The 24,986-nt window shown below is 46.0% G+C and overlaps 1 protein-coding gene across 1 annotated transcript in view; it reads left to right on the top strand.

The window, feature by feature from the left end:
* Window positions 1-21,509, top strand: part of para (sodium voltage-gated channel paralytic) — a 229,289-nt gene extending 207,780 nt beyond the window's left edge. The window contains exons 23-30 of the mRNA XM_070531852.1: window positions 676-849; window positions 7,518-7,640; window positions 14,130-14,393; window positions 16,444-16,500; window positions 17,197-17,334; window positions 17,804-17,911; window positions 19,523-19,793; window positions 20,412-21,509. Of these exons, the coding sequence (XP_070387953.1) occupies window positions 676-849; window positions 7,518-7,640; window positions 14,130-14,393; window positions 16,444-16,500; window positions 17,197-17,334; window positions 17,804-17,911; window positions 19,523-19,793; window positions 20,412-21,502 (2,226 nt within the window). The 3' untranslated portion in view covers window positions 21,503-21,509. The remainder of the gene's footprint in view (window positions 1-675; window positions 850-7,517; window positions 7,641-14,129; window positions 14,394-16,443; window positions 16,501-17,196; window positions 17,335-17,803; window positions 17,912-19,522; window positions 19,794-20,411) is intronic.
* Window positions 21,510-24,986: the final 3,477 nt, after the last annotated feature.

The following is a 24,986-nucleotide window of genomic DNA, read 5'->3' as shown; positions in this document are numbered from 1 at the left end:
CGCAGTGTGATAAGATTGCGGACGCGCTCTGTGCGAGGGAAAGCGTGCGAGGGTAAGCCGAGAAGGGTGGTGGCTTGTAACAGCTGGTGTCTTCTCGCGCGCTCAAGGGAGGAAGGCGGGCAGGTTGCGCGCCGAATTTTCGCGCGCGTAAGTTAAGCAACGGGAATTGTGTGCGCACATCTCCAGCCGACGCCGCACCTGGCACGGCTAAGCGCGGCGGCTTCGCGTCCTGTATTGGTGGCAACCTGCGGTGGGTTCGAAGGCTAGCCGACGCGAGAAAGCTGACGGCGTCGTGCGCGCTGTGCTTTCGCGCGCCTAGTTCGCGTTGAAGCGAGACGGAGCACGAAGGGGAACTCACGCTCCGTTGCTTCCGCTCATCATCACGCGAGCATTCTAAAAGCGAGTGTCTGGGGTAATCAAGTTAGATGTGCACATGTTTGCCGGTGCGCGTATGACACCGTGCTTGTAATGCTAGTTAGTAAGCAAACGTTTACAGCTCATTGTACAGCTAATGAAAATAATAGCCTTACTGCGTATAGCTGTCTAATAATTCGCTATCTCAATAAAGGCTTCGCCTTACCCGGCAAAACACGACTTTCTTTTTTTCTCGTATAAACATTGGCTGTCAGTGCTTCCCTGCCACGTTTCACATGTCTTTCACTTCTGACTTGGCAGGCGCTCGAAGACGTCAACTTGAAAGACCGACCTATGCTCAAGGCTGTCCTCACATACACGGACAAGTGCTTTACAGTGATTTTTTTCTTCGAGATGATTCTCAAGTGGGTTGCCTTTGGCTTCAAGAAATACTTCACCAATGCCTGGTGCTGGCTGGATTTTGTCATCGTGCTCGTAAGTGACCACACATCAGCAATGCTCGTTCATTCTGGAATTCGCACAGCTGCGGCATGCACTAATAGCATTTCTCATAGCGTACTGGTCCTCATAAATACACATTAATTATAAGTTCACGTTTTCAAATGCACATGTGAATCATTCATGCAAATTAATACAGGTTTGTAAGGGCTTCGGCCTCAACGCAACACACCCAAGGCTATGTCATATTTTCATACTAGCGTTCTACATAATAAAAGATTCAAGAATGACTTTTGTTACTATGTTGGATCCTGCAAGACAATATTAAAAGCAGCTATGCACTGCGTTATATTGCCTCGCATATACGTATTTTCTTTGAAAGACATTGCACAGTAAAGCCTCGTCACAAATAAGTGATTGATACAGGAAACGGAGTTTTTTATAAACAGTACATAGTTTGCTAAAGGTATAGATGCCCTAAAACAGCCACAGTAATGCGGGAAGTCCGCTTCATCTTGGTGGGAATTCCTAAAACTCATTCTGAAACAAATCTGCGCTTTACAGCGTCGAGAAGCCAGATATTCATTTTGAAGATACAAAAGGACGCAAGCAGCGTCAAACGCCTTGCAAGAACGCCTGACACCTGGCGAGATATTTTAGTAACTAATAAGGCCCTATTCACTGCCACCGCACTCCAGTTTGTTTCGAAGCGCGTCCCCAACATGGATGATATTTAGCGAAGTCCACCTTCCGCCAAAAGGCCATCTTCGACAGGTTTTTCCTACAGAAATTGGTGAGGGGACTCCGACTCTGCGAACGTGCAGCCACACTGGGGTTAGTACACGGACATGGTTAATATTCATGCTTGTGGCTTGAAACATTCCTGTTGCGTTATTTATTATGCTTCATCGTTCAAAATTTCTAAGCATTCATAGTTTTTTTTTTCAACCGAGCGGGGCAGTTAGTCTCTGTAGTTATTCCGTTGACAGCAATAAGCAGCTACCTCATTTGTTCGCGTTCATCCCATGATATATAGATTCCAGGAGCTGCCGTCAGGTGGCGTGCTACGTTTCGCTACGAACTTCGCCTTTCCAGACTGGCAGAACTAAAATCAAAGGCTCAGGGCCTACGCTGCACCGAGTGGCACCGTGTAGATTTATACGTACTAAGTCGAGTTCAATGTTACTTCATATGGAATAAAATATCGCTGTAAAATCAATGTCCTGCTGTCGGCACCAGGAAAAACTTTGTATAACGCAAGAATATGAATAAAGCACTATCGTTATAACGAGAATTTACTGTATATTATGGCTATTAGCACATCCAGAAAGGATTAATTAGCAGATTCTACCTAATTAGATTCAAAAATCGATTTTAAGATGTATGACATATTATAAGCCTTCATTATCTGGACCTGCGCAATGTCGGTAATAGGACATGGCACCGCTTGGCGTGCTACATGACACTCTTTCAGTCTAATAGTATGCGATGTGACAATAACCTTGCAAGTTCAAACGTAGTAACATCTGTCATACCATGTGCATTTGAAATACTCATAGCTCGTTCAGCATTGGGTTGGTTCATTCGGCTGGCATTCAGCATCTCTGGTTAGTTTACGGTGAAAATACTCGTCAAGGCGGTCGTATGAAAGGTTATGTTGCAGGAGTTAACTGCTTCAGCTTCGCTTGCACGCATCAATCATCAAATATTGTAATCGTATTGTTGATGATAATTATTAGGTAAATGACTAACTGTTACTCTAATGTCTGCCTAACTAGTAAAATATAGGGTGTCCCAGCTAACCTTAACCAGAGCTTAAAAATATGTCGCTGCACTTTAGGACGACGCGACCAAATGCATGTTGCTGACTATTGTGTTTAGTAAGTCCCTATGCTTCAACAAAGACACTCCCTCACCAGAACAGCAATTGGCCTCCTTGGTGCAGTATTCGTCCGCTACCTCCCTCATGACTCCTGCAATTAATCCGTAACCCTCACTCCCCGGTGGCTGTGGAGCACCTGACCAAGGTGACGGTCAGACCTGCGAGGCACCAGAGGGTGCGTCGCAGGTCTGACCGTCTCATTGAGGATGTAGAATTCGTCAATGCTGCTCGCTATATCCTTATATATCAGGAATCCAAACGAAAATAGCATTTAGCAGGTTTTGCTGGCGCGACAGGGCAGAGACGCAGGCGTTGACTGTGCGATTGACACCAGCAACCGTCATCGCTTGCGCTGCGATAACGGTTGTCCTGTCGCTTTCACGCGGCAGCACACCTGGCTAAATGCTATGTTCGGTTGTACGCGGAACGTTCGAGAGCACTGCAATCACGGCGTGCAAGCGGGCATGTCACGTGGTATTGCTTTGTATTTCGCGGGCATCTGCACTAAGAGGGAATAAAAATAATGCTCAGGAGATAGAAAGTTGGGAACTGTTCAATCGAACGTTTTGCAAACCGCTCGACAACTTTCTCATAGGAATTTCTTGCCTAGCTTTGTTGCTTCATAAGTTCATTAATTAATCTTGACTAATTAGGAATTAAGCAGAATCAAAGAATACAGTGTGACTTACTACATAAAATAGTCATCCCCATGCATTTGGTCACGTTGTCTTAGAGTGCATCGGCATATTTTTGAACTGTGGCTAAAGTTAGCTGAGACATCCTGTATACTTATAAGGAAAGAAAAAGTATTTCTTATCTGTGGCTCTTCAAATGCAATATAGCCCGTGCAAGCATCCAATCAAGCAGATTACTCAGATAATAAACTACGTAACAAGGCTGCAAGGAGAGTATAACACATAAAGGGTACGATTCAAATGCGGAACTTTCTTTTTCACTTTGCCGGTTGGTTCACCATGTGTGCGATACTAACTAATACTACAAGCTCAAAAGTGACATGTGAGCATCGCTACCAGACCCTTAGCAGCCGCTAATAACTACTGAAATTCTCAGACCATGGAATTACTCTGGGCACAATCCTGAAGCCTGACATTTGAATTCTTTTACGAAAGCACAGTTCATTCAAACTTAACGCTTATGGACCTACTTTAACTGAACTTTGCCAAAACGTGCAGTTAAATCGAATGTGGGTGACCTACACAGGGGCCAAACGCAGATTTTTCGCATGCAGGAGGCCTCTGTCATAATTAGGAGCCTCGGTCATTCATGTCGTTAGATATCCTGTTTGAGCGGCCGACCGTCTCGGCTTGCGAACAGCTTTGTGAATCTGGGATTCTGTCGCTTTGCCATCAGTGACTTCGACAAATGCACGCGGTAAACCATAACGCTCTTAACAAGAACGGCTCCTCGAAATAGCAGCTAACCTAACATTGATAAGTGCATAAGAGAGAACTGTAATCTGTTTATAAAATATGTGCATGCATTTGACCTGTGTTGATGACAGGGCTATGAAGAGGCGACCTGGTGGCACGACCCCAACTCTGTCCGCAAAATATGTTACGCAAGTACCAATAATATAGAAATATAATCCCCTGAAAAGAGGTTCCAGCTCTGAAGTTCACATTATCGATTCGACTGTAATCGAACTTACGGCCAGAGGTCGCTCTCTTGATCGCTCTCTCAACGCCCGTGTCGCTTAAGTGTACACAAAGGAAATGAGATTGAATACGAATGCGCCCTACCTCAGTGTTCACCAGTAACAAACACGCACTCGCCTTGTGCGCTGTTGGCCGCACTTCGATCCGAATGAACCGCAAGAAGTTAGACTAGAGTAAAATAATTGCGCAGCTCACAAATCTGCGCATCACAGAAAAATGAGTAACTAAATTTAAGGCATTGTGACCTTTAATGGTATAATGTAATATAAGAAGGATCATTTATTGGCGTAAAAGAAAGGAAGATGAATCTGGCTATCCCCACTGTGAAATATTCCAAAGCTTTAGTACGCAAACGTAAGAAATAACCTGATAAAAAACGATGGTTACTCTGCCGGTATTACAGCAATCTACATGTGCAGTCAGTATGCTTTGCTAACACGCCATTAGAGCTAATACTACGTAGATTTGTAAATTGCCGTGACGCTTCCAGCTCTTCAGTGCTGTGGAGATTGAGGAGCAGAGTTCTATTCACGCACAAGTCAGTCAGTCAGTCAGTCAGTCAGTATTTTTCACTCCGTCTGTCAGTCAGCACGCAGCGGCCCCCGATTTTTTTTAAAAGGGAGTTACAACGGACCCTGCGGCAAACTGGACCCATTTATACGGGCAAGATTTCACTAAACAGCCAGCGTATGCTCCAGCCACGGCCATGTCGTTCGTATTCTGCTCTCACTGCCTTTGTGCTTCCGCCTTCTGTGCAGTGCCGCCTTGTTGTTTTCGCTTTCTCTTTCCCCGAGGCCTCCTCGTTCGGCCTCGGTTCTTCCTTGCCCTTTCCACCCAACAACCACACCAACCTGCCTCCGTCCCAGGTGTCCTTCTTTAACATGGCCGTAGCCATGATGGGCTACGGACGAATCCCCGCCTTTAAAACCATGCGCACCCTACGGGCGCTCAGACCTCTGAGGGCGATGTCCCGCCTGGAGGGAATGCGCGTAAGTAGCCACACACCAACCACCCAGATTAGGGAGCACCCACATGCACACACACATACCACACACATACTTCATTCATCTCTCAAGGTCTGCTACGGCAGGCGTTGTGAGGCATACATCAAGATTCTGTGCACGGGCACCTGCCCGCTGCGCTTGCCAGCCAGACAGATGGCGCCTCCGGATGCAGCTACGTCGCGTGCGTCAAGTTCGTTCGAGGCCAAACTGTGTTCTCGTCATCGAGAAGAGCTCGACTGCGCAGCACTTTTCGGCTTAACCCAGGTTAACTACTGACAGAGAACAAAATTCGAAGCATGCCAAGCCATAAATTACTGGAAAACAAGGTGCCTAATAAAGCGCTTTATGATAACCATGTGTATTTCAGCGACCTAAAACTCTTGATGAGCTCAGCAAAACAAAATCTCGCGTCTCTTTAGCATCCGACGCATGACGTGATCATTATAGAGCAACTATAGGGCGAAATACTGCCGAATTATGAGCGGTTTCAAGCTATCAGTAAAACTGGAGACATCTAGGTCTCACGCTTCCAGCGTTCAAACGGCGCGGCACACATGGCAAGCACTGTGGGCAGAGCGCGGCGCAGCGGATCATTTCACTCGTTAAAAAAAAAGAAGAGCATTGTTTGCCTCGCACTCACCTGCGGTGTGCGCACGCGCGCGCGTGTGTGTCGTGTCTGCTGTCCGTCTGTGGTGCTGTCCTAGTCTCGTGTGAGGCATGCGCCACGAATGGCTTCTGGTCGCAACTGCTCTCACCAGCCTTCCTCATCTGTTGGTTCCTGCTGCGGCAGTAGCTTTTACAGCAGTAATAGCCAATGATAGAAGACACACTTTGCCATGATTTACAGTAAGGACCACGTTTCAAAATGATTAGTGCAAAAGTTGTAGGGTGAACGCCGCTGTCAGCGGATGCCAGGCACTTGAAAAGCATTATAACTGACATGATAACCAGCATTACAAATTAGTTGGCAGCTGAGATATCAGTGTTAACAAGATGTTTATCTTACGAACTATGGGAAGCGTACTTACTTTGCAAATTTCGCAACGATCGGGTCCTTATGTTTACATGTCAATAACTTACAATGCTTATCTAAAACGAACCCTCCAAAGGAGAGGGTAAAAAACCAATAAAATCCACTGTACACATCTCTTTATGTGAAATTTCAACGAGTACAAGCCGTTAGACAAAATTAGGTAGCAATACTTTCACGTAGCAAAGCGAACAGGCATGGGTTAAAAACTGGTGTGTTTGATTTATCTGTAGACTTCTAGTCCTTGACAATACCTTAGGGACATTACAGTAGTCCGATTACGAAAACAGCATTCCATGCGCTAAATTGGCACTGTCAGTAAGAGTAGAAACAACGGAGATCCTTTAAAAAGGGTTCTTAGTGTGAAGTTCTCACCGAAAAGTTCTAGGTGGTACACTTGCAGACAGTAAACAATGAGGGAGGTTGGCGAGAACTAGCGGCGACGCATATGTCTTGTGTCTATGTTGTCCGTTGTCCTTGCTATACGTGGACGTTGCACAAGAAACAAGGGACACTTGGACTAATCAACAGCGACGCGATGCGCAGACTTTACACTTGTGAAGAGAATATTCACAAGATTCCTGCTTTCGTCATTTAGTTCGGAGCAAAAACCATGAAACTTGGAAAAAAAAGCAATAACGCCAGTGGAAGGACCTTCTGTTATGCGTTACTTTAATCAGCGAAAAAACGTTACCCCACTTTAAGCGTAGCACGTCCCCGTAAACTCTCGAACAGTGCCACAGTAACACAAAAGAACACCATGATCTGGCATTTCGATACAGCTGATACCAACCCAGACTCGTTCGCAATACGAAAAAATTCCGAGGTCATACGAAGCGAAATGCCAGGCTCACTTAGTGTGTCGAACATTTCGCGGACGTGGCCTACAAGCGTGACGAGCTCGTATTGCCCTCCGGTCCACGGGAGTAGCATCCCAGTGCGATCCCCCCAATCCGCCCGTCCGTCCTCTCCCCGTCCCCCCCATTCCAAATGTCCCCCAGGTAAGTGACCCCCCTCCGAACCAAAGCCACCAGCGCAGAGCAGCGGGCGCGCACTGTAGCGCGTGCCGCATGCTTCGACCAACAGCTGCCGCGGACTGTTCCTTTCGCCAGGTGTCAGTGGTCAATCTAATCGCGTCAGCGCTGGGGGCGGGCCGCATCCAAGCCTTCAAGACGATGCGGACGCTCAGAGCCCTGCGACCACTCCGGGCTCTGTCCCGGTTCCAGGGCATGAGGGTGAGTAGAACGCACCGTGTGGGCTTGACATGCTCGGTGGTCGTTGTCGTCACCATGTCTGGTTTTGTGCGTGTCTGTGTGTAGGCCCGTGCGCACCTGCATTTATTACATAGGCGTTGTCGTCGCCGCGCTCGTGCTGGTCACAATGCTGAAGCACTGCGCCAAGAGCTTCGCTTGGACTAACTGATAGCACGGAAAGGCGCATCTGTTGAGAAAGGCCGAGAGAGACTGAATTACTCGCTAGTTTCTAAAAATTGGTCGAAATATATTGAGAACAAGAGCAAATTACTGGTTATCGCTAAACTTAAAGGGATGAGGCGTCACGGTCTGGTGCTACAATTGATGAAATGCGGCAGCTCCTGCATGTCTCTAAACTTTTCTACCTTTGCAAATGTGTCACCTTGTACAATATTTCACATAAGTTGATGGTCGCATTCGTGCAAAAATCGCTAGCTTACGATAAAGTTACGAGGCTCGCACTGTTGCTGGTTCGTCATAATCTTTACGGTTAATTTGCCGGTCGAATACGACACGACCTTGTACGACGGGTCAGTTAAATCACACTTTATATTGATACTGATGATAACGCATCAAGAACAAAGTTAAGAAACCAGCGCGCTAGCAGGAAAGATTAGTTATATGGTACAGTTACTGATCAAGAACAAGAAAGCTACCTTTACTGTGATGAGAATTCTCAGTAAGGCGACCAGTATCACAAAGCGACGCCTTGCATCAAACTGGTCATATATCCATAAGGTTATTTACAAAATGAGGCAATGGTGCTGTTAAAACGAAAACTTTCGCCTTCTTTATTCTGCTGAAGTGTTTTTTTTTCCAAACAATAAGCAAACACCTACAGCTCTTTGGGTGACACCCAGAAGTACTAATATCCTAATTAAAAGTTTGCCGTCAGTAATTGATGACCAGCAAGCCCCACCACGGTAGAATATTTAACCTAGCGTAAAAATAAATCGCAATAAATGTTGTGCCACGCTGTAATTAATATGATCACATATTCACCATGTCTCTGTCATGATCAAGAAGTGCTTGTGCGACTAAAACGATGCTCCTAACGCAATGTTTCACCATTGGAATCGGGTGGTGTAGAAGGTGTAGTGGCTGCGCATAAGAGTAGTGGCGCTAAGTACAGCAGCCACATCGTAATTTCTTGTGCACTGTTTCCAACGCCTACCTTCCTACTGTACGGCTAATTCAAATCACTAAACAAGTTCTGTTGCTTTATTTCATTCATTATCATTAGTTAGCGTAACTAAGCGGCAGCGCAGGCAGTTAAGCCATCCTAACAACCGCGAGCAAGCACCATTCGGTTTGCACTTAAGTACTCTGCAGCAGAGATCAGTTTACAAACCAGAAAGTACGAACAGTTTTTGTCAAATTGTATCCAACGTGAAATTAATCCAGCAGTAGTCGAGATGTAGTCTATTCTAGGACAAAAGCACGTATAGTAAAGGCAGAGAACGTCTATTGTCACACAGGCACGACGTGCCGACTTTCAGCAGTAATTTTCTTTTCTTAATATGATTATGCATATCTTGTTTCAACTCCTACGATAAAACGCACTTAAGTATCAAACTGTGCAGTGTTACAAAATACTTGCTGACACATATCGCTTTATTATTTGCGCTTCCATGAAAGCGTAGGAAGCAACGGTAACGCCACCATAGTGTATACAACGCGTATATTCTTTATCGCGATTTACATCCAGATAAGAGAGAAAAAAAAAGCTTTGCAAGTTGCTTCAGTACGCTTATTGTGATTGGCACATGCCTTTATGCTGCTCGGTGGTTTCCTTTTTCACGTGCTTTTCAGCTTATGGCTGTTTCTCTACGAGCTATGTGTTGTGGATGACGACCACAGCGCCTCTTTTTGGGAGCTGCCAAAACATTTTGCTAAGCGTGGCTGCAACAATGAAAGCTTGTTAAATATGTGCTAAACCAACGCGTTTCTGGACGTTTTCTTATCTCCTTCTTACTCTTCTAACCGTTTCCGTTTGACTCGCGCTGCTTTTGTACTAAATGTTCATACGCCACCAAACACCACTTCCTTGATGCCCAGTGCGACGTAGAGTGCATGTTAGAGGACACATGCCCAAATAATACAGTAGGTTGTGTCTGTTACCGACGCACATTTAGTGCTCGTCTGCAATGCATCCGCACTTAGTACTTTGCCACCGACACTGAGCCCTTGCAAAAGTCAACTTTATTTTATGGTAGGCACTGTGCTGCTGAGAATGCATCGATTAGTATGTGCGCGTTGACTGCTTCACTAATATGTTAAATACAATGTGTGGCTGCGAACAGTTGGCTCAAATGAACGTGCTTCACATGTACATATGCCTGCGAAGCATGGTCAGAAACACTCACAACGAATGTGTTGGCTATTTGTAAAATATAAACAGTCAATGTATTGTTCACATTGTTAGAACACACTGAACACGTGACCCCGAAGACAGCTCCTCAGAGACAAACTTGCACTCCACATTTAAACCACACCCATGTCTACATCCCGGGTCATTGACATGTCAGAGATCACTGACGTCAACTTCTTGTCGAGTTGACTTGCGGGGACTCGTGAGGTTCAAACAGCACACGATACATACAGTGTTCGTGCTTTGAGAGACTGGAATGCGATGCCTGCTTTACTATGTGACCCTGCATGCGCCTGAGCCTGCATGCGCTGACATTCCACACGCAAGCACCATCAATCCTGATTGCTGTTATTACGCGCCAGGTAAGTATTTGTCGTTCGCAATTTTATCTTGCCGGTGAAACACTGTGGTGTTCCGTTCGTTCCAACCGTGCCCCTACTTCTAAGGTGAGCGACTCAACGATGTTTGTTCGTCGAGTATCGATGTCGCATGTTTGCGTGTTTCACGTCTCACAACACTGTTGTCAAACGAGTAGGCAACCTGGTGAACGGAGCAGCTCGCAATAATAAGTAAAACTGAGCAGCAATCGATAAGTCATAAGTTAGAAAATTATAAAGCTTGTGCGTGCAGTGCTTGACTTGCTCCGTTCTTGCCCAGTGTTGGCTATTCGTGGAAAAGGAAACATTTCAATGTACTACATAACTCACAACATCATCTTTTCTTCCTCATAAACAGCTCTTGCATCTAGTTTTCATTTATTGCCTCTAATTGTTTTGTTCTTCTGTATTCTTGTGAAATGTGCTCCTGAGCTTGTTTGGACATGTTGCTTTGTACAAATAGTAGAGTAGAACTTTTCGCACAATTTTTCATATTATTTATTACTTGAATAAATCCCTGCTGCATGAATACCTTCGATTAAACTTAATTATCTATTTTGGTTGTTTCATTTTTTATTGCCTCGAAGGTTAATCCTCAGACAAGTTTATCGATAATAAAAAAAATTGCTCGTTTGTATAATATTGTCTGGTTAATTTTGCCTCTCTTCTATTTCTGCCGTGTGCATATGAACGCATGTTTATTTGAAGCAAGCAATGAACTCTGTAACACGAAATGCGTTGAGCGCCATGATACATAACTAATTTGAACACATTATGCAGCGAGCATGTTACAGCGAATCTCGATCGCATACAGCATCAAGTCTTCGCTCTGATTTGTCTTACCAATAAGCAGTCTTCTAGTAGCGTGTTTATTGAATACATGTAGCTACTTACACAGACTTTAATTCTATTATTAGTTTTGCGCCAATGCTTGCATTCTTTGTGGTACACAGTTGTTGCTTAGTCGCTACTCACGCATTTCTCAACGTGGACTTAAAAATACGGTTTTCATAAATCTGGATAAACTACAGTAGATCCCAGCGAGGCAGTCATGGTTCCATAGAGAAATCAAATCAAAATAAAACCAGATGACAAGTGCTGTGAATTTTGGAAGACTGAGTTTTTCTGAGCCGCTGTCTTCTGCAATATATTTCATCTTGAGTTTTGAAATATACTGCATGCCAGTGGAGATACATCATTCTGCTGAGGCTACGCTGCGCCAGTGGCTAGAAATGAAGCGGTCCACTTATTAGCACGTGTACCTTGTGCGTCCTTTCTTTACTGGCATTCATCAAGTGCAGCAGTGGCAGCGTACGTGGCAAAGTTGTAAACAGGAATAGCGGTGTTTTACGCACACCTGGTGGCGCATGCTCGGTGGCAAGCACTCTTGCGCGGACGTCCTTTCCCATAGGCGTACACAAAAACCCCAGTTGAATTTGACCAGAAAAGTCACATTTTGTGCACCTGCACCCATTTGTGAACAAGTGCGAGCACAAGTCGAAAACCCCTTCTTCAATTTGTCATCAACCCTAAAGTAGCAGCCATGTCCCACGTTACAGGCTGCCTCCGCAAAGGCATCGACCATCCTTGCCACTTGAATGGCAACACAGCCAAATAAGCAAATAAAGCATTGCCAGTAGAATACTTCTGCCTAAAAGCTATAACTTTCAACGCAACCAGGCATACTCGAGAGCTTACTCGCAAAATTCGCCTGCGGGCGTTTTTCGTGGTCAAAATTTACGTGCGTAGGAAGAATATCCAGGTCTACGCACACAACTCGTATTGTAAAAGATAGTGAAAGTGCAATTTATGGATAGCTTGTGAAAACAGCGATTCAAAACCACAAAGAATGCATAGCGTACAAGCATGCACAAGTTAGTCACAGCTAACCCAATCAAGTACTCGTAATAAGTAATACGAATTCCCTTCTTCGCTAGGTGAAACAAGAGGTGCATTCCTGCGTTCGCCATGCTTGCAGAACTTTCTTCTTACAATAAATAAATTCTAGCAATAAGCAATTTGCACACTCTTTCTTTCCTTTTTCATGCTTACATGTTGTCAGCCACGCTTGATACTAGCACTACTACTCAGCCGCCTCCCGTCAGCGTCGTCCAAATTTCAATAATCCAGGCCACCTTCTACTCTTATTACTCTAATAAGACAGTTCAAATCATGACAGCTCGTAAACGTTAAGTAACAAGGAAGGTCATATGATCTGTTGGTTGCACACAATATCTCAATACATTGAAAGCCTATTGCTTGAGGCTCCAAATTTCATTTTTTCATGCGCCAACTATACTCAGTACAATCACTAGAATACCTTGCGTTTCTAGCACTTTCATCAACCTAGACGGTTCAGTATAGTTGCGCCAGGTCACGTGCGAAAAGAGAGACCACCTCGCTCTTTCGCGTTAAAATTTTCATAATCCAGGCCACCTTCTACTCTTATTACTCTAATAAGACAGTTCGAATCATGACAGCTCGTAACCGTTAAGTAACAAGGAAGGTGTTAACCTTACTTGCGAGCACTTACACGTCATCATAGTCGGAGTCTCTGCGTCCGTCACTGTACAGGTAGCCCAAACAGGCAGAAACGTTTTTGCCCTGTGTAGGTCCGATGCCGTGTGAAAAAACGAGTGGGAGCAATGCGTGCTTACTTCAAGAAGCAATGCGAGAAGTGTGCGAACTCAGAAGTGCGACACTATTCCAATCACTCCAATAGGAGAAATGCTTGACCAAATAGGCTCGACCACTCGAATGGTTTGGTTCAATCTAAACACGACAACTACCGCCTAAGGGGTCACTTGCTCCAGCTTTAAAAAAAACTACAACCTAGAAGGAGCAGCAAGATCAATGTATTGACGTTTTCAACCAAGCTACGGGTTGTTTCACATACGAAGCAAGTTACCACCGGCATAGCGAAAAGCCCGGTAGACGGCTTCGGATTGCATATTGACTGAAAATGCATGCACAGGGAATAATGTTTCATTAAACGTAGGACGCTCAGTGAAGTAATAAGTCAACAACACGTCTTCAACAATTTTTGCTCGACCCGCCGTGCTTGCTCAGTGGCTACGGTGTTGGGCCGCTGAGCAGGAGCACGCGGGATCGAATCCCGGCCACGGCGGCGCATTTCGAAGGGGGCGAAATGCGAAAACACCCGTGTTCTTAGATTTATGTACACGTTAAGGAACCCCAGGTGGTCGAAATATCCGGAGTCCTCCACTACGGCGTGCCTCATAATCAGACAGTGGTTTTGGCACGTAAAACCCCGTAATCTTTTTTTTTTATTATTTTTGCTCCAGGAAGTCATAGTCACGAAGTGCCCTTGCAGCGTTGCGTGCACTATACCGGTAACCGAAAACAAAGCATCACTGTGGTAATGTATCTCCCGCGATGTTAGCACACTAAGGTTTTTTTGCCGTAGCCGTGATTTTGCAACAATGCAAAAATATGCAACAATAGCTCAGTTTTGTCACCACTGGCAAACCCCGCCACTGGTCACACACTCTCTTTGGTTACAGAACGGCACAAGACGTAACGGCTCGAATGACGTGATAGTGCTCGCTACTCACAATATTTTAGTCACTGAAAAAGAACGCAATGAGGAGGAGGAAGCTTGGGAACACGCCCGCTCTATGTCGCTTTTGTGACTCCACCGTGATGGCTGCCCATCTGACGCTGGTATGTTTCTTGCCCCCTTCGCCTCTGCCGTGGCTGTAGGTTGTTGTCAACGCCCTGGTGCAAGCCATCCCAGCCATCTTCAACGTGCTGCTGGTGTGCCTCATCTTTTGGCTCATCTTCTCCATCATGGGCGTCCAAATGCTGGCGGGAAAGTTCTACCGCTGCGTCGATGCCAATGGCACGCGGCTAAACAGCTCCTTCATCGCAAACCGCAAGGCATGTGAAGCCAACAACTTCACTTGGGACAACCCCATGATCAACTTCGACAACGTCCTCAACGCATACTTGGCCCTCTTCCAAGTGGTTAGTTGTGTTAACGCTCACTCAGCCTCTCACGCGCCTACCTAACGCGGAACAGTAGCTGACGTAGTGTGTCCGCTATCTTAACGATGCCATGCATTTGGCGGATTGCTTAGTTTGCGTAGTGCCGTGGTTCATCAGTGGCAATGGCGTTGAGGTGCGAAGCACGAGGTCGCGGAATCGAATCCCGGCCACGGCGGCCACATTTCGATGGGGGCGAAAACACCCGTGTACTTATATTTATGTGCACGTAAAGAAACCCACGTGGTCCAAATTTCTAGTCTTCCACTACGCGTGCCTCATAATCAGAAAGTGGTTTTGGCACGTAAAACCCCATAATCTTTTTTAGAAATGTGAAACACGAGATGCGTTGGCCAATACAAGAAAGATTAGTTTGTCCCCAAACAGCTGTCTATTCTTGATATTCTTGAACGTTCCAGTGATTCAAGTGTTCTTTGTTAGCTCTCTTTGTTTCATAGCTTCTTCTGGGCCGGCCAGAGTGCAGTTTTTGACGGCACATACGTCGTGACGGCGTTCCACTTGCCGTTAGCAGTAGATTTCTTGAGTACCATACATGTTCTTCTCAACGGGTATTCCCAAACGACAGAGTTTCTGATCATTTTAACATTGTTGAAAAGTGACCAATGTCTAGAATTAAAAAATCCAGCATAAAAAGCAGATGCCATATGAGGCTTCTTCACTGGAGAGCTTCTGAATGAAGCGAATCTGACATACACGAAGAGTGATTCTTAGTGTTACGTCAATCCAAGGCGCACGTCTCTGATGTATAGCTTCAGCCGCATCGTCATAGCGTCTCAATGGCACATAAAAGTGGCTGTCAATCGCACCCAGAATAAAGCCAGACTTCTACAATGTGAGAGGCTGTTCTACAATTTATGTCGGTGAAATGGTTCAAATAGACCAAGAAGCGGTCGCACTGCAGTCAAATTTGAAAGGCGTTCCCCCAACCACTTAACACTTTCCTAGGACAGCTAGGGGCAAATTTTCCAAATTTATGGCCAATATTTATTGCCATATTTCAGAACGTAATCTAGTTAAACGTATGCGTGTTTCTTGCGTGCTTTTTGAACAGTTGAGATAACAATGGTCATCACTTTGATCAGTTTGTACTACGCTGCTATAGGCACGCTCTGGTACATGTGTAAACTAGCGACAAAGCAGCAAAATATAACAAGTCTTTAGCCCCATTAACAATAGTTCTGCCTTTTTGGCGTTTAAGCGACATTATTGATGCTTTACAGACACAATTAAACAGTAAAAATGTCCCGGTAAAATTTCTCAAGAGAGCTTGGTTAAGTTCAATGCGTTACCATTTTTATCCCAAAGGGTAACGCGCCTACATTTGTCGCTGCGTACTTCTAAAGGTATACAGAAGATTCTCTTAGTGAATTATCTGAGAACAACACAGCTACTTTTCTTGGCTAAGCAAAATCTCGAAAGCTATTGCCGTTTGAGGAAATCAGACGTTGTTCTGCCTTTTCACATTCCGGCTGTTGACTCACCAACGCAGTGATAACTTAGAGCTATAGCTTAAGAAAATAATTAAGAAAAACGTCTAAAAAACAATCAAAACATAAAAGAACAAAATTCTTGAAAATCTACCATCATACAGGGATTTTTCGCTAAAGATGAAGTGTCGTGGGCAACGACCCGTATTTTCAACACTGAGTATTTCCAGTACTGATTGTACTGTCGTGAAAAGATCAAATACACACTCTCTAATTTAGCAAAGTAAATATTACTTCCCCTCGACGTCAGTAACTTCATATGCGCATGCGTAATAGCTGTTACGATGCATACACATTCTTATGCACAAAAAGAAAAACTTGCCATGGTAAATTACAGTTTTTACACCATTGCCTTGCAGAAATGACAATTATTACCTAACAACGTAAGGTATCCACCATAGTAAGTCGTTACAAACTTCGGGCCAACGCTTACCTATTATAACACGCCATAGAGTTTCGGAATCTTTATTTTGAATTTGCAGCTGCCATGTCTTTTGTACAAATATTTACTTTCTTTTACTTAGGCAACGTTCAAAGGCTGGACGGATATTATGGACAATGCGATCGACTCCAGAGGCGGAGTAAGTTATCCCTTTTATTTCCGTGACTTAGATGTTCCTCACATTTGTTACTTATAACGGGCTACTATCCTCAGAACCACAATTGTAGTTGATGACACAACTAGCATGTTTAACCTGAAGGAGTCAATTAACATCACTCTAAAGAATAAACTAAAAAGTGATTGCCACCCGTTCAAGTCCTTCTGCGACTTGAGCAGTTAGCAGGATTTTACGGTAGCCAACTACTGCTGATGAAATTTCCCATAGTCCATCACCACCGATTTTCGTTAAGTATTCATTTGATGCGTGTTCATAATGGAGTCCAGAAGTTATCACAACTATCATAGGCACTGGATTGTTGTCGACCACTCTATTTCAGAGTTTCTAACCTGTTCCTGTACATAATTCTTCAGTATGCTCCGACAGCTTGCAAGTACTACGACTAGGCTGCATTTGTTGTCATTAAACATGCATTATCGTTTCAGCTAACTAAAGGCGAAAACATAAACACAAGCATGCTTGAGAAGCAAGTAACTGCATGGTGTGAAAGAAATTCCGCAGATTACGTTAATATCTTCATGACGATTTCTTGTTCTTCAGAGTTCACTACTGCTGGCTCCGCTAATCTTTGAAGCTAAGCTTGAACTATCTGAATGAAACGCACGAAAATCTGATTATGTCGGAACTGACTGCGCGTACCGCTCTTATTTTCCACAGAAAGAGGACCAACCAGAATACGAAGCTAACATCTACATGTACCTATATTTCGTATTCTTCATTATCTTCGGCTCCTTCTTCACCTTGAATCTATTCATCGGTGTAATTATCGACAATTTCAATGAACAGAAAAAGAAGGTGGGTACTAAAGGAATACTTTCGGCTTACCATGTTATCTCTGCATGCTCATTTTCGCATTTATTTTCTTCCTACGCTAGTTGCCCTCGCCTACGTCATGGTTCACAAACTGAATACATTTGAATGTTTCAATAAGCCGCTTTCTGATAGCTTTCTATATTTGTAAGAATAGCAATGTATTTCGGATTCATCAGGTTAAAAACTCAAATACTGCCTCATAACACATGTTTCTACTGTTTTTTTTATTTTCTTTCTCAATTTATTATTTTTCTGGGGCATAACGCTTTCAAAGGGGCTTTTAAAGCCATATTCCGACGTGTTTTTTTTTCCTCTAATGATACATGAAACCACTGATTTCACTGTGATACGTGTCATTCACGAACGCTGGATGTTCCATTAGCTTTCTAACGGTGCAATAAGATAATACCTATGCCTGAAACTCTAGCTTTGTTTTTCCCCTACATTTTAGGCGGGAGGATCGTTGGAAATGTTCATGACAGAAGACCAAAAGAAATACTATAATGCCATGAAGAAAATGGGATCCAAAAAGCCAGCCAAGGCAATTCCAAGGCCCAGGGTAAGCGTATGCTGCCTCTTGTTTAATTAGGTTACCTTTTGTCTCATAATTAATACAAAGGGCTACTGATTATTCTTACGGATAAAGTCAATTGCCTAATTTGCTGACATCCCATCTCTGTGTCAGAGCACCGAGACCATGCCTAGTCAAATTACTTTCCCGTTTACACGGATGGCTATCTAGAAAGGCCATTGTGTTTGCAAAATTTTTTTGTACCATTCTAGCATTACTTTCACAAACTTAAGCAAACCGAATAAACGCAATGGTTTTAGCTGCAGCGCTTGAGTAACTAAAAGCTGAAGACGTTGCCAACACAAAAACCCTTATTGAAAACGCTTGTACTTGTTAGCTGTACACGTCTATGATGTTGCTTCAACTTGATATGAGCGACACGTAAACAGCCTTTCGACTAATATTATACCAAATCATTTGAGGGAGTGATAAATGCAAGTTTTGTTAGAGCTCTGCCAAAGTGTTCGGACTTACTTGCAAGCACATGACATTAGTCGCTTGTTGTCACTTTTCTGTACATCAAGGATCAACTGGCATCATCCCCAAATTCTATAATTTTATTTTATGCTAGTGTCACCAAAAATATTAGTAACTTGCATTCTATGTGGAGCCGCTTATTCCTATCTTCAGTGGCATCCATCCACTGAATGGTTGCGAATGGCTGAAACACGTTAGATGAAGGGATTCATTTGGTCGCTATGCCCGCTCGATGTTCAACTTTTGTTGCACTAATGTTGAAAGTTTTTGTTAAGATATCACAAACCTTTTATATTTTACTCAATATTCTTTTCTTTCTCTGCGGCACCCAGTCTTTGTCGATTGAGTGGTTTGGCGCATACTAATCATTTCCTTCAAGGGCAGAAAATTCGTTTGCTACAAATTCGCGATGCGATCTTCTTCATCACGTATGACACAACGGGTGTAGTAACCGAGGTTATTCGACCCGCAAAGCCAACCGAGTTCTTGTATACATGCTACATTTAAGTGAACTGGAAAGAATCAAACTGTAAAGGAGACTTGCCCATCCACCTGACAGCAAACAAACTACAAAACAACTATATAAGCAAGACTTCGTTTTTCGAAAATGATTAAACAATGCCTATTTGACTCGATACCATGCCTGATTCGCCTTTGTTGTCTGCAGTTCTGTGGCTCCTTTGTCCTGGCACTTTTGCTAAAGTTAACCCTTGCATGTGATGTCATTAAAGTGCGGGTGGTTTTGGGATTTATGTAGACAAATTTAACTAAGCCCTGCAAACTCCTTAAAGCCTACGATATAGCTCTGCTGCATGTGCAGACAAATATTCAACTTCGCATAAAACTAAATTTATCCAATTGTAAACGATCCTCATATACAAAAAACAACAAGGAAAGATTTGATACAAGTCAGTTTTCTGCGCACATCGCTTTGCTAACTTTTTTCTGTTACCTAATGTTCCCCGTTAACGTATAGCCTGGTATCTTCAGATCGGAAAAAGCCAGTCGAATTAGAGGCATACTTTATACAATTAGTTCAGGGACCATTGCACCATTGCATGGCAACATGATTTAAGTGACTCCGAAACACTCGCTCAAAGCATTTTTGTCTTCTTTTTGCAGTTCAAAATCCAAGCAATGGTTTTCGACCTGACTACAAACAAAATGTTCGACATGGCGATCATGATCTTCATTGCCCTTAACATGACGGTCATGGCGCTTGACCATTATAAGCAATCCAGGTTGTACGAGTCCATCCTAGAGCGGCTCAACATCTTCTTCATCGCTGTCTTCACAGCCGAATGCCTGCTCAAAATATTCGCCCTGCGCTGGCACTACTTTCGAGAACCATGGAACATGTTCGACTTCGTAGTCGTCATCCTCTCTATTCTAGGTAAGGGACCAGCGCCATTACACCTTATATAAAATAGCTTGTTCTGGGTAAAAATTAGACTGAGCAATGCAATCATTATTCCAACTTACAGAAGTAAGTTGGTGTTGCACGTTTCGGTGCACGTCTTCACCAAACTGTAATGAAAATACCCCTTAGCGGATTACGCCTACGCTTTCAGACCAGTGCATGAATCCGCCTGAGTGGGAATGTCTCGAGTATCTAGCGTATCTAAACCATGTTTAAGCGCAACTTTATTTTTTCTATTTGCGCGTAAGATAGTCCGTTCTATAGCTAGGCCTGTATCACGCAGCCGTCATCCGACCCGTCACCGTCACAGCACAGGTATCCGCTAGGAAAGTGCGTCTCCTCGTCGGCTTCTTTTCGATGCTCGCCTGCATCGCTTATTTTGAAGAGAAACCGGCGAGGAGACGACGCCGCCTGGCGGACGCCTCTGCCAAGACGGGACGGGGCAAATGACGGCTGTGCGAAGTAGGCTGCCACTCGGCGTCCGCCATTCACGCGGACGATCCTTGGCCTCCGACAGAGTTTCCTTTCGATGCTGTGCTCAGTCGGTCATGGATGTCAGAGCCACGACAACAGGCGCCTCTTCTCGCGCAGGTACGGTGCTCAAGGACCTGATCGCGGCCTACTTCGTGTCGCCTACGCTGCTGCGTGTGGTGCGCGTCGTGAAAGTGGGCCGTGTGCTGCGGCTGGTCAAGGGCGCGCGGGGCATCCGGACCCTGCTGTTCGCCCTGGCCATGTCATTGCCGGCGCTGTTTAACATCTGCCTGCTCCTGTTCCTTGTGATGTTCATCTACGCAATCTTCGGCATGTCCTTCTTCATGCACGTGAAGCACCGCTACGGCGTCGACGAGAACTTTAACTTCGAGACCTTCGGCCAGTCGATGATACTGCTGTTCCAAATGTGCACGTCAGCCGGCTGGGACGGCGTGCTGGCCGCCATCATGGACGAGCATGACTGCAACCGGCCCACCGACGAATCGGAGGGCAACTGCGGCAAGCGGGGCATCGCGGTCGCCTACCTCGTCTCGTACCTCATAATCAGCTTCCTCGTCATCATCAACATGTATATCGCCGTCATACTCGAGAACTACAGTCAGGCCACCGAGGACGTGCAAGAGGGCCTGACCGACGACGACTACGACATGTACTACGAGATCTGGCAACAATTCGATCCAAAGGGCACCCAGTACGTGGCCTACTCCAACCTGACCAACTTTGTGAATGCGCTGGAGGAGCCCCTGCAGATACCCAAGCCCAACAAGTACAAGCTGATCGCCCTGGACATACCCATCTGCAAGGACGACATGGTGTACTGCGTCGACATTCTGGACGCCCTCACTCGGGACTTCTTCGCCCGCAAGGGCCACGCCATCGAGGAGCCACCCGAGATCACCGAGACCGTCATACACCTGGACCGGCCGGGCTACGAGCCGGTCAGTTCGACGCTATGGCGCCAGCGCGAGGAGTACTGCGCCCGCGTCATTCAGCGGGCCTGGCGCCGATACAAGGGAGGCGGCGGCGGTGGGGACGACGCCGCCTCCGACGGGGAGCCTCCGACGGCGGCCACCGCCCAGCAGCAGACGGCCATAGTGGTGGACAGCGACGGTCACGTGACACGCAATGGACACCGTGTGGTGCTGCACTCGCGTTCGCCCAGCGTCGCCAGCCGCTCGACGGACGTGTGACAAGAGTAGACGCCTGCCCGTCCGCACTCCGCGGGCGGCCAGGATTCCCTCAACCCGCCGCTCTTCTCTCTCTAGCATTGTTTAACTCAAGGGACTCAACTTTACAATTAACTCCAATTGCTACATACCCTCGACGCAGCAGCACACCCTTTCTCTCTTCCTTCGGCGCACTTTACTGCAACAGGTCGCGTTGTGAGTGTGTGTGTCTTCTCTTTCTCTCCACTGCATCCGGCCAACGTCGAAGAGAAAAAGCACCGTAGCTTTGGAACTGCCACTTCTGCAATGCAGAAAAGAAGAAAAAAATGCTTGCTGCGATTTTGAATTTTAAGACGAAGATGAAGAAGATGAATATATATATAAATATATATAAATATAAATAATATATATTATACATATATGTGTGGTGTAAAGAAAAAAAAAAGAAGCGCTAGTTGCACCTGGAGGTGACCGGTGACCCTCTCTATAGCGAGCAAAAAATGCTGCACTCGCCAACAATGTATGCACACAAGGACCACGACGCGGGGCTGCTCTTGCAACCACCCGCGCCGGGACTCAAGCCTCTCGTGAGAGGAGGACTGCTGCTGACGCCGCTGCCGCCGCCGCCGCCGCTGCTGCCACCGCCGCGATCTTTCTCTCTTCCAAGAAAAAAAAAAAGATTGAATTGCCGCACGACGTGCACACCTGATGATGCGGCCTCCTTACCGCTGCCGTCGCCGGACCCCTCGGGACTGCCCACCAACAGCGCGCGGGTGCGCGCCTCGTGCACCTTACTAACGCCGCTCGCCGCCAGATGGGGCTGCTCGATGTGGGCCGGACCGTCGCCGGCTGCGGCCAAGCCTGCTTGGACCTTATGCGCACGCTCCGAGAGAAGAAAAAAAAATCGGGGGAGGCCTCCCGTCGCGGGAAATGCTCCTCTCCAGGTTTAAGGGAAACGCATACAATGCTCAGCACAACAAAGTTTGCTTTTTTGCCGTTAACACTCTACATAACACATAGTCTACTTAATACAAGCTGATACTTTGGCCGAGAGAGGGAGAGGAAATTTAAAAAAAAATAGAGAGAGACAGCAAGGAGACCCGCCGCGAGCTCCCGCCGACGTCCGGGCCCACAGGCGCCGCTAGCGTGCGCTCAAGAAAAAAAAAAGGCATGTGTACATAAGGTGTATATCTGCGAGGAAGGCTTGCTCCAGAAGCCGTTCACAAACAGATTTTATTTCCTATGTGCCTTTATGGGTTAATACCTGCTTTTCATTGACTGCATCAGCTTTCAACCATGCAACGAGTGTCCTGGTTTTTCTCTCTCTCGTTTTTCGTCCCGTTGCCGCGTCCTGCAAAGTTGTTAGCCAAGTGTTGTCGAGTTTTTTCATCGGGACGTCTAAGGCGGCTCCAGGAGCGTGCATGCAAACATAAGCCGCCGCCAGCCAAGCTGTTCATTTGCGTTATTCCCCTCTCCACTCCCCTCCCACGTTGCACGAGTGAGCCTACGCCCTCTTTCCTGCCTTGTGCCTGCTTCGGTGACATGGGATGCACTCGCCCGCACCCGCCTTTGCCTGAGGAGAGCAACAATGATCTTGGCCTGAGGAGCCGCGCTTAGGTGTAGCAAAACTTCTGCAGCGTGAGTTCGTTGTTTCAGCAGTACAGACACCGTCATTCTATTTCTTTCTTCTTTTTTTTAGGAGAGAGCGAGGACGGATCTAGTTCCACAGAGTCCAGGAGTACGTGCCGCAAAGCCTTGTCCAGCGACACAGATGACAAACGCGCTGAAACCGTATACAGTAATCGTTTACTTGGTTGTTTTTTTTTCTTTCGTTTTCAGCGAAGAAGCCGCGCCACACCGCGACCGTACACGTATAGCCCAGTCTCAAAAAGCGGAACAAATGAGAATATATAAATATATTTCTCTCAAGCCTCTCGAAGGAAGGACCAATACTCTACTTAACGTCCATTGGCGCTAGACTTCGGAAGGCCGTCGCCAACTCGGCCCGGGAACGCAATGATCGCCGGTCCTCTCTCTCTCGCCCATCTCGAGTTACCATCCAACGATTCGCCTTCTGCTGGCGCGCAACGCCCTACGAGTAGCTTTCGATTCCGCCATCGCGAGCAGCTGTCGGGCGTCACCGTCGACGCGTCTTTAGGCTGATCACTAATGCGCACTGTACCAGCGCAGCCAGGCTTCCCCGCGCGGCTCCTGAGGGAGCCAACATCACAGCCACGCTGTCAAAAAAAAATAAGAAAGAAGAAATACTCGCTTGTGCTTCATACATCTCCAGGCAACAGTCGATCGAGTAGACGCTTGACGCGGGCGAGTCAATCGAGCAGAGGCTGTGGTGGCCGCGGCTCGCTCGCTGCGTGTGCATGGAGCCGCGACGATCCTCTCTGCAGCCTCCCGCCCGCTCGGTTTCCCGAGGTCTTCCTCGGGCAAAGCTCAACACGTAGCAAATAACTATTTTCTTTCGCGACATCGCGCGCAAGCACGCCTCGTGCCCGCACGCGTCCGCTCAGAGTGCACTCGAACGAGGCAGGGCCTTCACGCTTTTATTTGATACACATCTATGCCGCAGGGCCCAGCTGCTCGAAAGAAAGAAGGGCTCAAATTTCGTTTGTTGCTTCAGATAAATTTTACCCTGTTTCCCCTGGTCCTATCCTATGATGTCCCGGTACTACACATATTTTATCCCCGCTTCAGACTCGCTGTAATCGCAATGCGTTGCAACGTCGTCGGCGTTTTCTTAACCGGTGGATGTAAAACAATTGGCTTTGGTGTATGCTATAGTAGGCGCAGCGTTAAAAGCGCTCTGGGTGTTTGCTATTAAGCTCGCGGCAAAGGACTGACATTCACTTTTTTTTTTCCTCGTGAAAGGCAAAAGTACGAAGCAGCTTACACTATGTATGCAGCCTTCGGCAGTCGCTGCCGAGCTTAAGTCCTTCCAGTATATAGCTAACCTATTTCGGCTGTGCTAACAGAAAGAAAATCATGTCTTGAAAGCGACCAGAGCAATTCAGCGTTCGCAAATTTGTACTGTATAGCGAAAGAGCTTCTCGGCACTGTGATTACCACTGTTTCCTTAAGAATCGGAAGAAGAAAAAAAAAAGCAGATCTTTCCCTGTCATTTTCAACGCTACATAACCATGCTGCGGCTGGGTTTGCAGCGACCTTACACCCATACTTAGTCGTCGTAGAAGCTCTTTGTTGACCCTACAGGGAAGTCGGTCGCTGTGCGGAGCTGCACCATATAACTTGAGAGAGAGAGGGAGAATTTACTGGAAGGAAGGCAAAGAGGTCGGCCTGAGCTAGCGTGCTCTAGCCTGCTACCCTTTATAACTTGGTCTCTGTCGAATGCGCCTTAGGAGTAACAGGGGCAGATTTCGACGCAGCCCGTATATGAGAGGCAGTCGAAGCGGTTCTTGTGAATATCAACTTGCTGCACTTGTAGATCGCAACGTTCTCACCAGTCGCTTCTCAACGGTCAAAATGAAAGAAAAGC

This window comes from Dermacentor albipictus, chromosome 1, assembly GCF_038994185.2.
Source record: "Dermacentor albipictus isolate Rhodes 1998 colony chromosome 1, USDA_Dalb.pri_finalv2, whole genome shotgun sequence".
NCBI lineage: Eukaryota > Metazoa > Arthropoda > Arachnida > Ixodida > Ixodidae > Dermacentor > Dermacentor albipictus.
The sequence above is the reverse complement of the archived record's forward strand: the minus strand, read 5'-3'. Positions and strand labels throughout refer to the sequence as shown.